Source organism: Schistocerca serialis, chromosome 8, assembly GCF_023864345.2.
Source record: "Schistocerca serialis cubense isolate TAMUIC-IGC-003099 chromosome 8, iqSchSeri2.2, whole genome shotgun sequence".
In the NCBI taxonomy this organism is placed as follows: Eukaryota; Metazoa; Arthropoda; class Insecta; order Orthoptera; family Acrididae; genus Schistocerca; species Schistocerca serialis.
This window is the reverse complement of record NC_064645.1, coordinates 443,122,284-443,143,241: the sequence shown is the minus strand read 5'-3', so window position 1 is coordinate 443,143,241 and position 20,958 is coordinate 443,122,284. Positions and strand designations below refer to the sequence as shown.

The window sequence follows — 20,958 nt, the reverse complement described above, 5'->3', positions numbered from 1 at the left end:
TGTGTGTGTGTGTGTGTGTGTGTGTGTGTGTTTGTGTGTGTGTGTGGGTGGGTGGGTGGGTGGGTGGGGTCTTTTTTTTCGACAAAGACCTTGTTGGCCAAAAGCTCATTGTGTGACAGTCTTTTTTGTTGGGCCTAGCCACATCTCAGCATCTCCACTATATAGTGAGTTCACATGTATTTAACATGTATTTGTACACACATTTCATCTGTGTATCTAGTTAATTTTGCCCTGCAGTTTCATTTTCATGCAGCTCATTGTTTACAATGTCGGATGTCGTGGACTATGTGCTCTACAAGGATATAATTTTACAGGTACATTCAATGTTATATGTGGCTACTGGCTGCAAAATATGTTGCAAATAGAGTGAGTAGTAAAGCAGTGGTAAATTGAAATGTCATGCTTCATGCAGCAGTTTTACTCTGTGAACTGTGGAAATGTAGTACGTGATAAACTTTTTGCCTTTCATCATTTTGTGGTATTTGTATGGAGTGTAGCCATGTATGGAAGTGAAACGTGGACGATAACCAGTTTGGACAAGAAGAGAATAGAAGCTTTTGAAATGTGGTGCTACTGAAGAATGCTGAAGATAAGGTGGGTAGATCACGTAACTAATGAGGAGGTATTGAATAGGATTGGGGAGAAGAGAAGTTTGTGGCACAACTTGACTAGAAGAAGGGATCGGTTGGTAGGACATGTTTTGAGGCATCAAGGGATCACAAATTTAGCATTGGAGGGCAGCGTGGAGGGTAAACATCGTAGAGGGAGACCAAGAGATGAATACACTAAGCAGATTCAGAAGGATGTAGGTTGCAGTAGGTACTGGGAGATGAAGAAGCTTGCACAGGATAGAGTAGCATGGAGAGCTGCATCAAACCAGTCTCAGGACTGAAGACCACAACAACAACAACAACATTTTGTGGTTGTCAATGAGAGAAAGTTTCACAAAGGTTAAATTTTGTGTCAAGATTGTAGAAAGTCTCTTAAGTGCTCCCATTCTCAAATAAGGGATGACTAAACTATGGGTATTCACATGTCGTGGACTACAATGCTTTTTCAACCCCACACCCACCCATACCCTTTTCATGGGTGGCTTGTTCTTACCTCCACAGTTATTCTTTCCACACAGTAAGTGATATATGTACCAATTGTTTCTAATCCAGGCTCTGCTTCTCCTTCCTTTTTTTATTTTATTTTATGTTTTAAGTCCACTCATTTACAGAATTAAAATATTGAAATGAAGATTTTTGTAGGTACACTGTGCAGTGCCTCAAGTATGCCTGTTGATTGCATCATGTCGCACTTGTCAGTCTTGAGTGCTCAGTAAGCATGTAGACATACCTAGAACAAGTCTCCCACCAAGTGTGAAGCGTGCACAGTCACTCAGTTGCTTCATGCTGAGGGGTGCAATGCACTTGAAGTTTATCAATGAATGAGTAATGTTTATGGTGAAACTTTCATGAGGGACAGCAAAATGTTGCAGTGTTCAGGAACTTCGGGACATACAGATGTTCGTGATGTAGGTGATCAGAGAAGGAAGCGAGTGTCAACTGCTCTTATTGACTGAGTGGAAGAGGTGATTCAAGGAAATAGTTGGTTTCATAATTTTTGTGTTCAGTAATTTGTTTTCCAATATTTCAAGTTCAACTCTCTATGCCATCTTGAGTGAGAGACTTAAAGTACTTCAAACTCGGTGTGAGATGGTTACCGAAGACAGTGTCCGACTGTCACAAAATAAAGTGAATGGGTACTGCCTTAACATTTCTCTAATGCTAAGACGACGGAGAGAATTTTTTGAACAGAATGTTCACAGTGGATAAGAAATGGGTCCATTTCGAAAATGAAGAAACGAGCAATGCAAACAGTGGATGTATTTTTATTGCGAGAGTAAACCAAAGAAGAGCAAGTCAATCTTTCCCATCAGAAGGTTTGTGGTTACTGTGTTCTGGAAACGAACAGGAAGTTTTTTTGGTGTAATTCATGGAACGTGACGCGACCATCACTGCAGCCTCACACAGCATGACTCTTCAATGTCTGTGAAGGACAATTCAGAACAAGCAAAAAGGAATGTTGTCATCAGGCATTGTCCTTCTTTATGTCAGTGCTCAATCACACACAACAGTTGCAACAAAGACACCCCATGCCCAGACTTGGCTCCCTCTGCTTTTCATGTCATTGCTCACATGAAAGCATTTTTTCCACAGACAACGAGCTGCAGACCAGTGTAGAGAATTGGCTGAAAGCACAGGTGGCTGCCTTCTATGACAAGGATATCAGAAAATTGGCCCACACTATGACAAATGTCCTTTGAGTGGCAGCTGTAGAAAAGTAGCTGGAAGTTGTAACTAAATGTTGCAAATAAGATTTTTTAATTTTCACTTTGGTTTCCATTTCATGATTGGTCAAACCTAAAGAAAGGGGAAGGGGAGAGGGAGGAGTCCTCTTCTATTAAACTATGAAGCAGCAAAAATGGCGACTGTAGAGACAAGTCTAGAAAGTTGCTACTCCACCTCTTCTGCCCCCTTCTTTCACTGGTGACTTTGTTGTCCACCTTAGTTATAACAAGTTGGGAGCCTTTGGCTCATGGGTGGTGAGCTGAACGTTCATCCTGAAAATTATATAATGACAAAAATTGGTGTATACAACATTAAAGTAAACATTTTGTAGCCAGAAACAGATGAAGACCTACTCTAATCAATTTGTTATGGTTATGAAACCATGCTGAGAGAATACTTGGTGATACAGTAGCCTCTCCACTTTCATGTATTCTCATGTGATTTGGAAGGTATATTACAGCCAAATACTGAACATTAGTACTATTCATACGTTATTATAAAGCTATTTCAGTCTAGGTTATGTGAACATTTAATTGTTCCTTAGCTTTTTGCATTACTTTAAACCTTGGTACAAAGTAGAAGCGATGGGTATTGTACTCCCCATGAGTAACACCAATAAACAAGCCAGCATAGGCTGTGTACATCTGACAGCAGTCTTACCTCATATTGATGAAATTTTGGAGGGAAAGAGGAAATGATAGGTAAGGGAGTGAAGAGAGGCGACTTCCACTGTTGCCTTTTCTGTATCTGAATCCCAAAGGTATCAGAATTTCGTACCCTCAATTGGTTGCCCCCTTTGAAAGCAATTTTATCATGTAAAGTCTCTGCCACCTTTGGCCCAGTTGTAAAGTTCCAATACAGTATGATAAACATCTCTCAAGACGTAGTCCAAATAAGTGACATGTTTTCCACTAATATCTTTCCTTGGGGATTCCCTGTGCTCCTGCAGATATTTTCTATGCTGTTTGTAGAAGAAACACTACATGCCTCACTGCAACATTCTGCGGTGATAATAAGATTTGCTCTCTTCTAACATTGTCCTCAAGGTCATAAGGAAATTTGAATACCTTACATGTGATTCCTTTTGTTTGGCTTTGTGTGTCTTGAAACTGTCATCTTAACACACAAAAACCAAAATAACAATACTATCAATGAGAACCTCTGTTCTCTCCACACACATACATCATTTCCATACAGCAGACACGTAAGCAAATGCTGTGTAGCAATAAAGTTCCAAAACGATGCTGGCAGCATTGCTACATGAAACCTTCTAAGGATAGGTGTTCATTTGGCAGACATTGCTTACTACAGTGTGGCTTGGATGGCGGAAATGAACCCTACTGCAACTGTGTGCACTTTTTTGTGGATCAATCTGGATTAGGCCAAAGGCTTATAATTACCTCTGTTTCTAAGCAGAAACAGAAGCAAGATGAGGGTTGGGAGAAGTTACCTACCTCTCTTAGCTGCTGTAGTATAGCATAAAGATTTGAGCACAAAACAACAACATAGACAAAATTAACTTAAAAATTACATAATAAAGTAAAATTTAATTTTTTTTTGGTCCAATGTTGTAGACCTACTAATCAGTTTTCAGGATATTACATGTGAAAAAAATTAAAATATACACTATCATAAATGTTGAAAATAATTTAATGAGATACTTTGCTTTGTGTGTGGTCGGCAACTCTATTGTAATGTGGTAAATAACTTGTCAGAGCCAACTTTACATTGTCTGAAAGGTGAGGATCGATCAGTTTATTTCTGCGCATAGGTTTCACTATCTTGATTGTGGAAAATGATGTCTACATAGGTAAGTTGATAAAAAAATCCAAAAATAAAGTGCCACTTTTAAATGTAAGTGTAAGTTTTTACACCCGCTAATTACCGAAAGTTATCTTTATTGTATTCAGACTTTGAGGAAGAGTCATTTTGAAATTGAATTGTTTCCTCTTTATGTCTAGTCTCACTACAAGAGAAAGAGTACAAATTTAGCCACAAATACCTTCCATATCCACTTTTTATAAAGATTGAACTATGAAAGCTAGAAAAGGTTCTGTTGCCTTGAAATCTGAAAAATGGTTTTCAAACTCTGTTTTCAGTGCAGTCAGGTTGACTGTGTACTACTTTGCAGCTGGTTGATCCAACTGTTCTGACGTCATTTGAGGAAAGAGTTTCACGTTTAATTTCTGTGACCGTCCTATCCAAAGAACACTTCATAGAAGATATGAGTTATGACAGTTTAGTTTTTTCCTTGTAGTTCCTTGTTTAACCCTATAAGTTACAAATAACAGATCCAACAACCAGCTCAAATCATATAGTTCTGAGTAATCATCCTCCTTTTTAGGCACAAAAGATTTTATCAGTGGTAAAAGTTCTGTAAATCTGTTTACAACCCTACCTCTACTCATCCATCAAACTTCGGTGTGCAATATCAGGTCTTCATAGTGGCTATTGAATTCTTCAGATAACTCAATAAACTTTCTTCGCTGAAGTGTTTGTGAGTAAATTGAATTCACAATTTTTGAGACAATACTGATAACATGCTATTTTCAAAATATGCCTGCACAGCAATTGCTGATTGATGCACAGTACAGTGATACTTAAAGAAACGCAGGAAAGCAACCCACTCACGATAACAAATCTTGTGCATTTGCCTACCATGCGAGGTGCTCCATTAGTAGTAATAGACCCAAGTTTCTTAACTGGCAAATCAGTTTCAGAAATGATTTGAATGCATTGTAAAAAACTTCTCCTTGTGTAGCATCTTTCAGGGTCAAAATTGTAAGGAAGTCTTCTTTTACACTGCATTATTAAAATATCGGTCTTACAAAAATAACAACTTGAGATGAATTGACTACGTCCACTGACTCTTCTAACTGCAATGAGAAACACAAGCAGGATTGCAAATCTGTTTACAGTTTACCTTTTATATATTTTTTCACCATTAATTCTAATTTTCTTGTTGCAGTAGGTCTTAAGAGACGTGTCTCTGATAGCTGATATTATCTATGACTTGTTTCTAAAGGACTCACTAGTTGCCAGGAAATGCTCCTTGACAGCTGTGCCCTGGCAGCACTCTTTGACAACTGTGCCATCATCAAATTATTCTACATCTACATCCATACTCCGCAAGCCTCCTGACAGTGTGTGGCGGAGGGTACCTTGAGTACCTCTATCGGTTCTCCCTTCTATTCCAGTCTCGTATTGTTCGTGGAAAGAAGGATTGTTGGTATGCCTCTGTGTGGGCTGTAATCTCTCTGATTGTATCCTCATCGTCTCTTGTCGAGATATACGTAGGAGGGAGCAATATACTGCTTGACTCCTCGGTGAAGGTATGTTCTCGAAACTTCAACAAAAGCCCGTACCGAGCTACTGAGTGTCTCTCCTGCAGAGTCTTCCACTGGAGTTTATCTGTCATCTACGTAACGCTTTAGCGATTACTAAATGATACTGTAACGAAGTGCGCTGCTCTCCGTTGGATCTTCTCTATCTCTTCTATCAACCCTATCTGGTCCAGATCCCACACTGCTGAGCAGTATTCAAGCATTGGGCGAACAAGTGTACTGTAACCTACTTCCTTTGTTTTCGGATTGCATTTCCTTAGCATTCTTCCAATGAATCTCAGTCTGGCATCTGCTTTACCGACGATCAACTTTATATGATCATTCCATTTTAAATCACTCCTAATACGTACTCCCAGATAATTTGTGGAATTAACTGCTTCCAGTTGCTGACCTGCTATATTGTAGCTAAATGACGAGGGATATTTCTTTCTATGTATTCGCAGCACATTACACTTGTCTACACTGAGACTCAATTGCCATTCCCTGCACCATGCGTCAATTCGCTGCAGATCCTCCTGCATTTCAGTACAATTTTCCATTGTTACAACCTCTTGGTATACCACATCATCATCCGCAAAAAGCCTCAGTGAACTTCCGATGTCATCCACAAGGTCATTTATGTCTATTGTGAATGGCAACGGTCATACGACACTCCTATGCGGCACACCTGAAATCACTCTTCTTCGGAAGACTTCTCTCCATTGAGAATGACATGCTGCGTTCTGTTACCTAGGAACTCTTCAATCCAATCACACAATTGGTGTGATAGTCCAGATGCTCTTACTTTGTTCATTAAACGACTGTGGGGAACTGTATCGAACGCCTTGCGGAAGTCAAGAAACACGGCATCTACCTGGGAACCCGTGTCCATGGCCCTCTGAGTCTCGTGGACGAATAGCACGAGCTGGGTTTCACACGATCGTCTTTTTTTAAACCCATGCTGATTCTACAGAGTAGATTTCTAGTCTCCAGAAAAGTCATTATACTCGAACGTAATACGTGTTCCAAAATTCTACAACTGATAGAAGTTAGAGATATAGGTCTATAGTTCTGCACATCTGTTCGACGTCCCTTCTTGAAAACGGGAATGACCTGTGCCCTTTTCCAATCCTTTGGAATGCTACGCTCTTCTAGAGACCTACGGTACACCGCTGCAAGAAGGGGGGCAAGTTCCTTTGTGTACTCTGTGTAAAATCGAACTGGTATCCCATCAGGTCCAGTGGCCTTTCCTCTTTTGGGCGATTTTAATTGTTTCTCTATCCCTCTGTGATCTATTTCGATATCTACCATTTTGACATCTGTGCAACAATCTAGAGAAGGAACTGCAGTGCAGTCTTCCTCTGTGAAACAGCTTTGGACAAAGACATTTAGTATTTCGGCCTTTAGTCTGTCATCCTCTGTTTCAGTACCATTTTGGTCACAGAGTGTCTGGACATTTTGTTTTGATCCACCTACCGCTTTGACATAAGACCAAAATGTCTTAGGATTTTCTGCCAAGTCAGTACATAGAACTTTACTTTTGATTTCATTGAACGCCTCTCGCATAGCCCTCCTCACACTACATTTCGCTTTGTGTAATTTTTGTTTGTCTTCAAGGCTATGGCTATGTTTATGTTTGCTGTGAAGTTCCCTTTGCTTCCACAGCAGTTTTCTAACTCGGTTGTTGTACCACGGTGGCTCTTTTCCATCTCTTACGATCTAGCGTGACACATACTCATCTGACGCATCTTGTACGATGTTTTTGAACTTTGTCCACTGATCCTCAACACTATCTGTACTTGAGACAAAACTTTTGTGTTGAGCCATCAAGTACCTTGAAATCTGCTTTTTGTTACTTTTGCTAAACAGAAAAATCTTCCTACCTTTTTTAATATTTCTATTTACGACTGAAATCATCGCAGCAGTAACCGCTTTATGATTGCTGATTCCCTGTTCTGCGTTAACTGTTTAAAATAGTTCGGGTCTGTTTGTCACCAGAAGGTCTAATGTGTTATCGCCACGAGTCGGTTCTCTGTTTAACTGCTCAAGGTAGTTTTCAGATAAAGCACTTAAAAAAATTTCACTAGATTCTTTGTCCCTGCCACTCGTTATGAACGTTTCAGTTTCCCAGCCTATATCCGGCAAATTAAAATCTCCACCCAGAACTATAACGTGGTGGGGATATCTACTCGAAATATCTTCCAAATTATCCTTCAGGTGCTCAGCCACAACAGCTACTGAGCCAGGGGGCCTATAGAGACTTCCAATTACCGTGTCTGAGCCTGCTTTAACCGTGACCTTCACCCAAATTATTTCACATTTCGGATCTCCGTCAATTTCCTTCGATACTATTGCACTTCTTATCGCTATAAACACGCCTTCCCCTTCACTGTCCAGCCTGTCTCTGCGGTATACATTCCAATCTGAGTTTAGGATTTCATTACTGTTTACATCTGGTTTCAGCCAACTTTCTGTCTCTAGTACTATGTGGGCATTGTGACTGTTTATTAAAGAGAGCAGTTCTGGGACCTTTCTATAGACGCTCCTGCAGTTTACTATTTAGCAGATTAATATTGTTATTCCCTGTTGCCTTTTGCATACTCCTACCTTGCTGTGTCTCAGGAGGCGTCTTGTTGGGCCTAGGGGGGGGGGGAATTCTCTAACCTAAAAGACCCACATGTGCACTCCACACATACTCCGCTACCCTAGTAGCCGCTTCCTGTGTGTAGTGCACGCCTGACCTATTCAGGGGGACCCTACATTCTCCACCCGATAGCGGAGGTCAAGAAATTTGCACCCCAGATCTCCGCAGAATCATCTGAGCCTCTGGTTTAAGCCTTCCACTCGGCTCCAAACCAGAGTTAGCTCAGATTCCGCCCCGCGAGCAAGGCTTTCCGCCTTCACCAACTCCACCAACCGCCTGTATGAACTGAGGATGACCTCTGAACCCAGACGGCAGGAGTCATTGGTGCTGACATGAGCAATAATTTGCAGTCGGGTGCACCCAGTACTCTCCATCGCCGCCGGCAGGGCCTCCTCCACATCTCGGATGAGACCCACTGGCAAGCAGACAGAGTGAACACCGGCCTTCTTCCCCGACCTTTCTGCTATTTCCCTAAGGGGCTCCATCACCCGCCTAATATTGGAGCTCCCAATCACTAATACCCCCCCCCCCCCCCCCCTCCCCGTGCCTGTTCGGACCTTGCTGAAGGAGCGGCCACATGTCTCGACAGCAGGGACAGTGGGTGAAGCATGTAACACCTGGGGTGTACGATGCGACACACCAGTCTCCCCACTGCCGCTACAAACCGAGGCAGCAGCCTGAAGACCACTGACCGCGGCCATCAACACGTTCAGCTGTTCGCGAACAGTGGCCAGCTCCTTCTGTGTCCATACACAGCAGTCACACATCCTATCCATCCTAAGAAATAAATTTAGTGTAGAGTTAATCATCTTTTAACTAGACTGCTAATTCACTAAAGGCGGCTGATAGTTGACTAAACTGTGGTTACTAGACACTTCTTGTAGAAAATAGTGCTACCTGTCTCTGGACTGTATTCAAAACAAACACCAGCACTACTGGCACTATGGATTAGATTAGATTAGATTAGATTTACTTTCATTCCAATTGATCCGTAGTGAGGAGGTCCTCCAGGATGTGGAACATGTCAGAAAAACAACAATACATGACAAATATTTACAACTAAAACAAATAAGCTAATGTACCATTCCACAGGTCCCAAGTGGAATGATCGTCATTTTTTAATGAACACTAAGAGTCATTTTACAAATACTATTGCACTGAATTTAAAATAAAAAAGTTTTTTATTTATTTATAAGGTAAGAAACATGTAATACAACTACTGTAATACTTATTTACAATGAACACATTACTGCACTGAAATGGTGCAGAAGTTAGATTATACTTACACACACACACACACACACACACACACACACACTCTCTCTCTCTCTCTCTCTCTCTTTCAGTGAACACATTACTGCACTGAAATTGTGCAGAAGTTATGTTGTACTTATATACAAATCAGTTGGTTTTCCTAAGAAATTCATCAATGGAGTAGAAGGAGTTGGCCACCAATAAATCCTTTAGGCTTCTCTTAAACTGAATTTCATTGGTTGTTAAGCTTTTTATGGCTGCTGGCAAGTTATTGAAAATGTGTGTTCTTGAATAATGCACACCTTTTTGTACAAGACTAAGTGACTTTAAATCCTTGTGAAGATTATTCTTATTTCTAGTATTGATTCCATGAATTGAGCTGTTGGTTTGAAAAAGTGATATATTTTTAATGACAAATTTCATTAAGGAATAAATATATTGGGAAGCTGTAGTTAGTATCCCTAGTTCCCTAAACAGGCTTCTGCAGGATGTTCTTGAGTTCACACCACATATAATTCTTACTGCACGTTTTTGTGCCCGGAAAACTTTAGCTTGGCTTGATGAATTACCCCAGAAAATAATCCCATATGACATTATGGAATGAAAGTAAGCATAGTATGCCAGCTTTTTCATTTTTATATCCCCTATGTCTGACAAAATTCGCATTGCAAACAGAGATTTGTTAAGACGCTTCAGCAGTTCTGTGGTGTGCTCCTCCCAGTTGAATTTATTATCAAGCTGTAATCCCAAGAATTTAACACCGTCCACTTCTTCTATCTTCTTGTCATCATATGTTAGACATATACTCTTGGGACACCCCTTACAAGTTCTGAACTGCATGTAGTGTGTTTTTTCAAAGTTTAGTGACAAAGAATTGGCTAGGACCCAGTGATTAATGTCCACAAATATTTTATTGGCTGATCTTTCTAAGACTACACTTGATTTGCTATTTATTGCAATGTTTGTATCATCAGCAAACAAAACAAACTTGGCATCTGGTAATGTTACTGATGACAGGTCATTGATATACACAAGAAAAAGTAAGGGCCCCAAAATGGAACCTTGTGGGACCCCACATGTAATTAGTTCCCAGTTGGATGATGCCTGATAGCTTGATACATGTCTCTTTCCTAATAACACCCTTTGTTTCCTGCCAGAGATATAAGATTTGAACCATTTTGCAGCATTTCCTGTTACACTATAATATTCTAGTTTACTTAAAAGGATATTGGCATTTACACAGTCAAATGCCTTTGACAGATCACAAAATATGCCAGTTGCCTGCAATTTTTTGTCTAATGAATTAAGTACATTTTCACTGTAAGTGTAGATAGCCTTCTCAATATCAGAACCTTTTAGAAATCCAAACTGTGACTTTGACAGTATGTTATTTGAGATAAGATGGTTATAAAGACGACTGTACATTACTTTTTCGAAAATTTTTGAGAATGCTGGCAACAGTGAAATTGGACGGAAATTTGATGCTATTTCTTTATCTCCCTTCTTAAACAGTGGCTTAACTTCAGCATATTTCAGCCATTCGGGAAATATTCCACTGATAAACGACTGGTTACACAGATAGCTTAATATGTTCCTTAGCTCAGAATCACATTCTTTAATTAACTTTGTTGATATTTCATCATACCCACTAGATGTTTTTGATTTTAAAGATTTTATGATGGACGTTATTTCTGTTGGGGTAGTGAGGGTCAAATTCATATTATGGAAGTTACTTGAAATGTCTGGTCTAAGGTAATCCATAGCAGCATCTACCGAACCTGACAACCCCATCTTTTCAGTAACACTTATAAAATGTTTGTTAAATAGTTCTGCAACACTATACACATCTGTCACCAATGCATCATTTACTCTTAATGCTATTTGTTCCTCTTCATGTCTGGTTCTACCGGTCTCCTCCTTCACTATATCCCATATTGTCTTTATTTTGTTATCTGATATGACTATCTTTTCCTTGTAATATATTTGCTTTGACATCCGTATTACAGTCTTTAATATTTTGCAGTATTTCTTATAATGTGCTATAGCATCAACATTGGAAATGTTTCGGATTGACAGATACAGTTTTCTTTTTGTTTTACAAGATACCCCTATTCCTCGAGTAATCCATGGCTTCTTTGTAGACTTTGCTCTAACCTTGGTAAGTTTTGGGGGAAAGCAGTGTTCAAATAAGGTAAGCACTTTATTAGCAAAAATGTTATATTTTTCATTCATGCCATGAGCACTGTAAACATCAGTCCAGTGAATGTCTCTGAGGAGTGTCCTAAAATAATCAATTTTTGGCTTACTGATTACCCTCTTGAGCTCAGATTTAACAGATTTTATATCCTGTTCAGTATTAACATTTAACAGAAGGAACTGCATGTCATGGTCTGAGAGGCCACTGACTATTGGTTTTGTAATATAATTTTGTTCATTGGACTTTTCTATAAAGATATTATCAATGGCTGTTTGTGAGCAAGTGGTTATCCTAGTGGGGAACTTTACTGTGGGAATTAAGTTGAATGATAGTGTTACTAACTCAAATAGGTTCTTATTGGGAGAGTCTTTAAGGAAATCTACATTGAAATCACCAGCAACCACTATTTCTTTGTTTTTGGTTGTTAAATGGGCCAGTACAGCTTCAAGGTGGTTTACAAACAGATTAAAGTTACCTGCAGGTGCTCGATATACACTTAATATTATGAAAGATTTTTTGTGAAAATCTAATTCTGTTGCACATGCTTCCATATGCTGTTCTAGGCAAAATTTATGAATGTCTATGTTCTTAAATTTATGACCGTTCCTGATGAATGTGGCAACTCCTCCTTTCTCCATTTCTGATCTACAAAAATGAGATGCTAACCTAAACCCTGTAACACTTAAAAGTTCTATACCAGTGGTCACATGATGTTCAGAGAGGCAGATTATGTCAGCTGGGTTTGAAGACTCTAATTCATCTATGCAGATAGTTAATTCATTAATTTTATTTCTCAGTCCTCGAATATTTTGATGCAATAAAGATAGCTGACATTTCACATTGACTGACTTAAAATTGGGTGGAGTTAAAATATCTGCTGACAGTTGAAAATTCTTAACCAATGGCTGTTTATGTTGATGTAATAAGCTGGAATTATGTTTTTTGATTTCTTTCTCAAACTGAAGGTTTGTCTCAGTTCTAACCTCTCTTAAAATTTGTTTTCTTTCTGTCCTCCCTACCCTAAAAAAGGGTCTTTTCTGAATCCTATAACCACTGGTATTTTACCACTCATGACAGTGCCTCCCCCCTTTAACTTTCTTGCTATTTCCCCAGCCAATTTACCCTTCCCCTTCCTGTTGAGGTGAAGGCCATGCCTAGTATAATCCCACCTACTGATAGAATCAACATGAACCACACCAATGTGTGACCCCGCACCCGACATGAGCAGCCGTTCCAGCTCCAAATTAACTCTCTTGACAGAAGAGTTCAAATGAGGTCGGTCATGGCGCCCAAGAACAGATACAAACTCAACACTGGTATGCCTCGATGCTGATGCAATCTTCGCCAGGTCACACTCTACGCTGTACCCAGGATCTCTGTCAATACTGTTACCTGCCCCACCCACTATAACCACGGTGTCTTCCTTAGTGAAATCTTTGCAAAGTGATCCTAAATCCTCTGTCACCTGCTCCAGACCAGCACTAGGTTTAAAAAAATTGGTGACCTGGTATTCTGATCCTAGTTCATCCTGCAAGAGTTGGCCAACACCTCTTCCATGGGAACTACCTAACAACAACACTTTCTTTCTCTTTACTGATTTCCCTACATTCTTACTTTTCAATTTGCTGCTGAAAGTTTGTTGTGCCCTGTCTACACCTGTAACTGCTTGAGGCTCACCAGCTTCTAACTGAAGCAACAGGTCAAATCTATTTTCCACATTCACCATAAAGCTGTCAGACAAAGTTCTAGGCCTGTTCCTCCTGTTGCCTGTTGCCACTTCCCACCTCTCTTTACCCTTCTCCCTCCTTAACCTGTCAAGATCTCCCCTGGCCTTGTCTAACTCAGCCTGAAGGGCAGCAATTTTCCCCTCCTGTTCCAGTATCTTCCTATCTCTAACTATGGCTGACTAAAGGGACTCTCTCTGACCGTATTCAAAACAAACACGAAATCTATGGAATACTATTACTAGCACTCGACAATTTAAGCTTCCTAAAAGCAAAAACACACGGAAGAAAAAGTGACAAGTAAGAAAAATACAGTTAATACTTAAATTAACATAGCTCGTGCACAGTAGACGTGACACAGACGGCAGTTTTGCATGTTTCAGCAGTACTTCTGACAAACAAAATGATACCGTGTTCGATGAAAGCTTGTTTTGCGCAGGCTTTACAAAAGCTAACTGCTGCGATTGTAATTTACTTTCATGGTTACTAAGTTGCTTCCCCCACAGCTCACAACCAACAGCTGCTTCTGATTCGATGTCTTAGTGAACTGTTCTAAAATATTGTACAATATTTCCTTTTTGAGAATGGGTAATGTAGCATTACATGTCAAACGTCTATGTACACCTATCTTTGTGCTTTGTAACAAAAACCTGTTTGTCCCACTCACCATGGAAACAGTATGTTTTTGCGTTTAGCTGCACTCGTTTCTCTCAAACACATTAGTAATGGAGAACTGTAATATGTCACATGGGCTCCCTAATTGATCAGTAGCACTTGGCAGCAGTTGGGAGACTTCGTGCTGCAATGGTTAGGAGATGTTTGTTGCTAACTGTACAACATACTGTCTGCCAGTATTGACTGCATTGTCGCTGAGCTGTAGTGTCACTGCTGTGTGTATTGTTGAGCTGCTTTGATCACATTAAAGGTGGTGAAATGGAGATGGAGATGAGAGGCTGAGAGGTTGTTGTCAGATTTACTGGCCACAAATACTGTGTGAACCACTTAGTCAACAAACTGATATTTTACAAAAATAGCTCATTTTAACAGATTTCAGACAAACATTTTTAAAGACCAATTCATTAAGCCATGACAATCAACTGATAGACTGCAGTAGACAGGTGGAGCACATGTAGTATAGAGGATCTGCTGTAATGTTTATTTAATGCTTGCAGTTTTCTCTCATTATATTCACATTCTAATATGTACCTAATATGCATACTGTGTACTGAAAATGTATATTAAATAATTAAAATCGGGCAACCTGAAATGACATGAAGACTTGTTATTCCTATATGGCATTAATTTTCTGCACATTTTCTTCCAGTTTTGACAGAGGAGGAGCTGTTAGTTCTGCTGGACAGGAGTGACCTCCTCTCACAAATGGAGAACAACAAATGATTACAGTCCTGGGAGTAAAGCAAATACTAGTCTGCACATGGCTTCTCGCAAAGAAATTGGAAGCTGGTTTTCTTCCTTGGTTCAGAAATGGACTACATCAAATCAGTATTTTTCTTGTTGTTAAATGTTAGAACATTAAATATTTACAAGATTTCAATGTCATTCCCTTTGTGTAGTTTTTGTTCACAATTGTGATATTGTAATGTTTGTGTGATAATACTCGATGTTATAATTTATACAGTTCTTTTACAATAAAGCATTGTGAATTCTTGTTTTATTTAGATTGGAATCTGTTTATTCAGCTACATCTACATATACTCTCTGCAAGTTATTCTTCAGTGCATGGTGGAACTACTTCTCACAATAATTAGCCACTCCTTTTTCTATTTCATTCCTGTAAAGAAAAAATATCACCTTGTACATGTCCATTTGCGCTCCATCTCTAATGCCTTATTTTATTCTCATTTTTCCATACACAAAATGTTATTAGGATATTAGAATTGTTGCACAATCCAAATACAAATTATATTGATTATCGAACAATCTTCTGCAAAAAAGAAGTCCCCTTTCTTCTAACGTGTCCCATTTTAAGTTCGCTAAGTGTCTTTGTTCATCTTTCATGAGGGATCTGTTGACCTACTAAGATTCTAGCCGTGCAATTCTGAATATGTCGTACATCTGCTGTTGATAGGTCCCTAAACACTGAAGCAGTACTTAGAATAGACTAAAGTGTCTTGCGTACAGTTTCTTCTAACAGGCGTACAACAGTTCCTTGGTATGTTTCTACAGTATAACCCTGTTTCGTGCTGTCTACACCCTTTCTAATTGGTCCATTCAAATTTGCTATTTCATTATGTTAATTCACACCCACTTTTCATTATCTTGATTATACATTTCCCACCATTTACACTTAATGGGTAAAAGCAATTGTGTAATTGGCATAAACTGATACTGGCATAGTGTTGGCCTTAGCTGTGGAATGTTTGTGGACATATACAACTAACTTTCTTGGACTCTGGGCTTCCTAGTTCTGAACCAGTAAAATCATTACAGTTTGTGCTGTTAATCCTTTGTGTCCCAACACTGTCAATCTAGCAATAACTATACTTTATGTAACATTATTCTTTGCCATTAACTCAAGGTCATGTCAGTGAACAGTGTCATGTTGGATTTACTGTATTTACTCGAATCTAAGCCGCACACGAATCTAAGCCGCACCTGAAAAATGAGACTAGAAATCAAGGAAAAAAAAATTTCCCGAATCTAAGTTGCACCTGAAATTTGAGACTCGAAATTCAAGGGAGAGAAAAGTTTTAGGCCGCACCTCCAAATCGAAACAAAGTTGGGCCACTGTAATATGAGACACAATTTAGGTCGAATGAATGATGATACAGCTACAGTAGTTTGGTTCGAGTCGTAAGCTTAGCGGTTAAGCTTTACCAGGTAGCCATTGCTTTGCGTCAGGCGCTCCGTCCGTATTTATATGGGTACCCTTCTTTTTTCACGTGCTTCGTCTGGTTTGAATCGATTGCTTATTTTTCTTTGACATGATAAGTGCCGTTCTCTTTGTTATAGGTTTTTACGTCGCTCTAAGCTGAAAATGCATCATTGTACTGTGTCATGCATTGTTCGTCGCATTCTGATAATGTGTGTTTACGACCTATCGCCGCTCGCGGCATGGCTTGCTTTTGTGCACGCTACCGCTTCTTACGATAAAAAAAAAAAAAAGAGGGATTGTCTCATTAGCGTAACAATGGCAAGAGACTGCTATTTGTTGTTACTTACACCGCTGCTTTCTTTGATAATGATCAACAAGAACCAAATAATAGACTGCGTATGATAGACGATGTTCTGAACGGGAGTTTAGCTAAAAATTTCTGCCGTTTGAAAATTTTTGCAGACACCTCTTTTGTACATTACATTCTGCACAGAAATTAGAGCCATTTTTAGATTTAATAGTCAAGTCAATTGCTGTGCTTCATTTCTGACTGTATCGCTATTAGGCATAAGAATAATACGAATATAAACATGATATGATATGTATATTCTTCCGCGTTTGCTGTTGTCTCATACTAGTTTCGTAGTTTATTAGGCAGACAGGATTTAAAAGAGATAGCAGCAAACACGAAAGAATACATGGCAAAATGTTTATATTCGTATTATTCTTACGGTGAAGAGAGTACTACATGTGATTCAAAATTCATAAAAGTTCCTATTAGCAACCATCTCTTCTCACAGGTAGGAAAAAATTCAGAACGTAGAGTCGGCCATATTGTCAAACATCCCAAACAGTCTTGCCAGTCGGATTTTCATAGTACATTGAAATGCTGCTACATTCGAAGATGAACAATACGGAATTTGTATTTACTTCGTTGGATAATGTATGAAAATGCAGTGGTCGATAATCAGGGCGGAGAAAATAGCTCGTCTTCCACCTTTTTTTTAAATTTATTTACTGACTCAGAGGTTTTGGCGCCAGTATTTAGCTTTGTGCCTGCAAAGTATGCCTGTGTAGCGCTACATATATTCGATGGCAGAAGTTAGTTGTGGCGGCACCTGCCAACATTTTTCAGAACTTCTGCTTACTTTGCACTCGATTCTAAGCCGCAGACGGTTTTTTGGATTACAAAATCCGGAAAAAAAGTGCGGCTTAGATTCGAGTAAATACAGTAGATTGTAGTTCAAATGGAAGGATACTTCACAGAACTAGAAAAGAGCTATGTTATTGCCTCTTCCAGATAATATATGAACTAGTTCAAACCATTGCAGATGTGTAGTATCTTGTGGAAGGTATATGAACAAACATAATTTGTTGGGAAATTGTTATAAAAAATTAAATAGCTATGACTCATATGGGGACATTAGAGATTTGTGTATCCCAGCATGCGTAGATTTCAAAGGAGATGGGTAGTTTGGGAGCTAATGGCGTAGCTAAAATTTAACTGCACGTTCCAATTCTATCGTGTCCTACAGAATTATATTTCAATATGCCACCATGTATCGTGTACACACATCATCATGATGACATTCATCAAACACAGTTCCCTGGTTGGTTCTGCTATCTTAGTAATCACCGCCACCGGTTGCCAACTGCTAAATGTCACATATTTTTCTTAAAAAATTCTCTCTCTCACGAACACACACACACACACACACACACACACACACACACACACACACACCTTGCAATCAGTTTTGGATGTCTGCCAAAGCTCTACAAAATAAAACACTGAATATAATAAATATATTTCTGCTGTAGCTATAAACATCAAAACTTTCAAATCTATTTATGAAATAGAAAGCAAAAGAGGAAAAAATCACTAGATAAAGTTTAAACAAACTAAAATCCAGAATTTTTAGTAGAAAAGTAAAAAATATCAATGTATTCATGAAATATCAAATTTACAGAAAACGAAGTGTTTCAAATTGAGGTTTTATCCCCACTTGACATGTCAATCCTTCATGGAAAAAAGACAACATAGTTACTGAAGTAACGCACTGATATTCTATGAAATATGTGCTTACAATATAATTTACTACCTTTTTAATTTTTATGCAATTGAACCTTTTTAAGTTCCTTGAAAAGCGTAAAAGATTGTTTTCAAGGAATGCAGGTCTATAGTTCTAGACATCCATTCTTTAGCCCCTCTTGTGTGTGTGTGTGTGTGTGTGTGTGTGTGTGTGTGTGTGTGTGTGTGTGTGTTTTTCCCATTCAACGAGGCTGTTAGTTATGCAAGAGATTCTTTTTAAATGAGTTAGGAAAAGGACCAGTTCTGCAGTGTACTCAATGTGGTATTTAACAAGCATTCGGCCAAGTGGCTGGGGCATATTTGACTTTAGTTTTAATTGTTTTTCAATACTTGGAATTGCTGTTTGCAATACTGTCATATGGTTGCAGGGTCTTTGTGGGTGAATGTGTTTTAAACACAAAATTTGATTAGTGTTGGACCAGAAGCCTTCTAACATTTTCTGAAAAGGCATTTGCCAAAATTTTCCTGTGGAACAGCAGTGGGTTTAATGCATAGCTTTTGTGCAGTTACAAGAGTTGATTTTAAGTTTCCTCTATCAGTCTGTGGATTATGTTTTGGAGTGGGACAGTCTTCTCAACATTCTTGGCATGGCACCATTAAGCAAGAGGAGTCTCTGCTGCTGTTCTATATCTCGAGTGCAATGTATGGGGTGTTTGTGTTGATCACAACTATGTGCTTCAAAAGGCAAGACTCTCATTCCAGTATTCTTGCTAAAGTTTCGTAATTCGAGGATCCAATTTTACAATATCCACTCCACAAATTTTTTTGTGTGTTTGTAAATTTCATTTAAAAGATGTAAACAGCTACAAAGAAAGCTTAAAACCCAGACTGAAAACTTTTTATTTCAGTATGTTTCAATAGTTAGAATCCTCTCCATCTCAGAGCCTGATGAAACAGATAGAAATTTATTAAAAAGTAATAATTGTTGCTGCTACAACATTTTCTTCCTCTTATGTTTGCATACACTGTAGTGTATCAATCCTCAGTTTTTTTTAATGTCTTTATGAAATGGAGATGTCTCTTCTATGCAACAAATTCTGTACATATGATGGCGTACCAAGCAGAGACTCAAACTTTGAGAGGAGGGAGGTCCTAGCAGAATTAAACTCTTGAGAGTGGGTTTTCAGTTGTGCCTTGGTAGCTGTCCATGGAAGGCAAGATTAGAGATTTGAGTCCCAGTCCAGCACACAGTTTTAATCTACCAGGAAGTTTCAGTATTCAGATTATCCATGATTCCCTCGCGTTATTAAAGGTCAGTTTCTGTTTGGTTTCCTTGAAGCTGCATCTAATTTCCTTTCCTATCCCTTTAGAACATAGTTATGCTTCATTCTTTAGAGATCTCGGGCAATTGCACTATAAAATTAAATCTAACTTCATTCTGGAGGATAACAGTTCATATTCCTGTCGTGTCATGAAAATTAGGTTCCCCATGGTTTGCCTAAATCCCTTTAAGGCAAATCTTTGAGGCAAGTGGTGGGGTGTTTCCTTTGAAAGGAACCTGGCTGATTTCCTTTCCATCCATCCACAACCAAGCTTATGCTCAGTCTCGATTGATGCTGTTATCAATTAGACACTAAAGTCTAATCTTCCTTCCTTTTTCTTCTTGATAACTTTAGGTAAAAAGTCATTTAATAAGTCCATTCATTCGTGTAGATTGGGATGTGGCTCCATTTTTGAATCTCATAAAAATTTGTTGCACAACAAAGTACAAGTAGTTGTTTCCAGGCTGATGAACATTTAAACGGAACACTTTTCTTGAAAATCTTTTTAAGCGAATGTATGGTATTTTATCCTTGGTCTGAAAGTAGAATTTTTTCTTTCTTCAAAGAATTGTTGCAACTGTTCAAATTTGTGTACGTATAAGAAGGTTGTTACAGGCTAAAAATTCTGTCACTCTCTCACTACCAATTATTAAACTTTGAGAAGGAACTGTAAATGTGTTTCTACAAAGTTTCTGTTGCCTGTATTCACTGTTTCCATGGCATGTAAGGCCAAAGAATAGTGAGTGAGTCACTATATGTTTGTGGTCCTGAAGTCCCTTGCACAAGATCATCATGTCAACTTCTTGTGTGAAACAAGTAGGTAAGTCTGATGAAATTTCAGAATGGCCTTATTGTAATGTCCCTTTTGAAATTATTGGTACATCATAGTTAAGGATGGAAGAGGTGCCAATATTAAGTACTAGTTTAGGGCACTTAAAAAACAGCGTGTAGCCGGCCGGAGTGGCCGAGCGGTTCTAGGCTCTACAGTCTGGAACCGCGCGACCGCTATGGTCGCAGGTTCGAATCCTGCCTCGGGCATGGATGTGTGTGATGTCCTTAGGTTAATTAGGTTTAGGTAGTTCTAAGTTCTAGGGGACTGATAACCACAGCAGTTAAGTTCCATAGTGCTCAGAGCCGGACAGTGTGTAAACATGTTGGATTGAATATGTCAAGACAAAGTATATATTGGGTGGTTATAATTAAACTGGCAGTGTTCAGAGTGCTGCAGTGTGGGCTGTTTACATTGCAAGAGACTGAAACATCATAGGTGTGTTCATGAATGGGTGCTTT

General features: G+C 39.0%; 1 protein-coding gene across 1 annotated transcript in view; it reads left to right on the top strand.

Moving 5' to 3' along the window:
* LOC126416795 (lymphoid-specific helicase-like) overlaps positions 1–15,157 on the top strand; it is a gene marked incomplete in the record, with an annotated part of 155,008 nt that extends 139,851 nt beyond the window's left edge. Inside the window, 1 exon segment of the mRNA XM_050084665.1 lies at positions 14,803–15,157. Within this exon segment, the coding sequence (XP_049940622.1) occupies positions 14,803–14,876 (74 nt within the window).
* Positions 15,158–20,958: the final 5,801 nt, after the last annotated feature.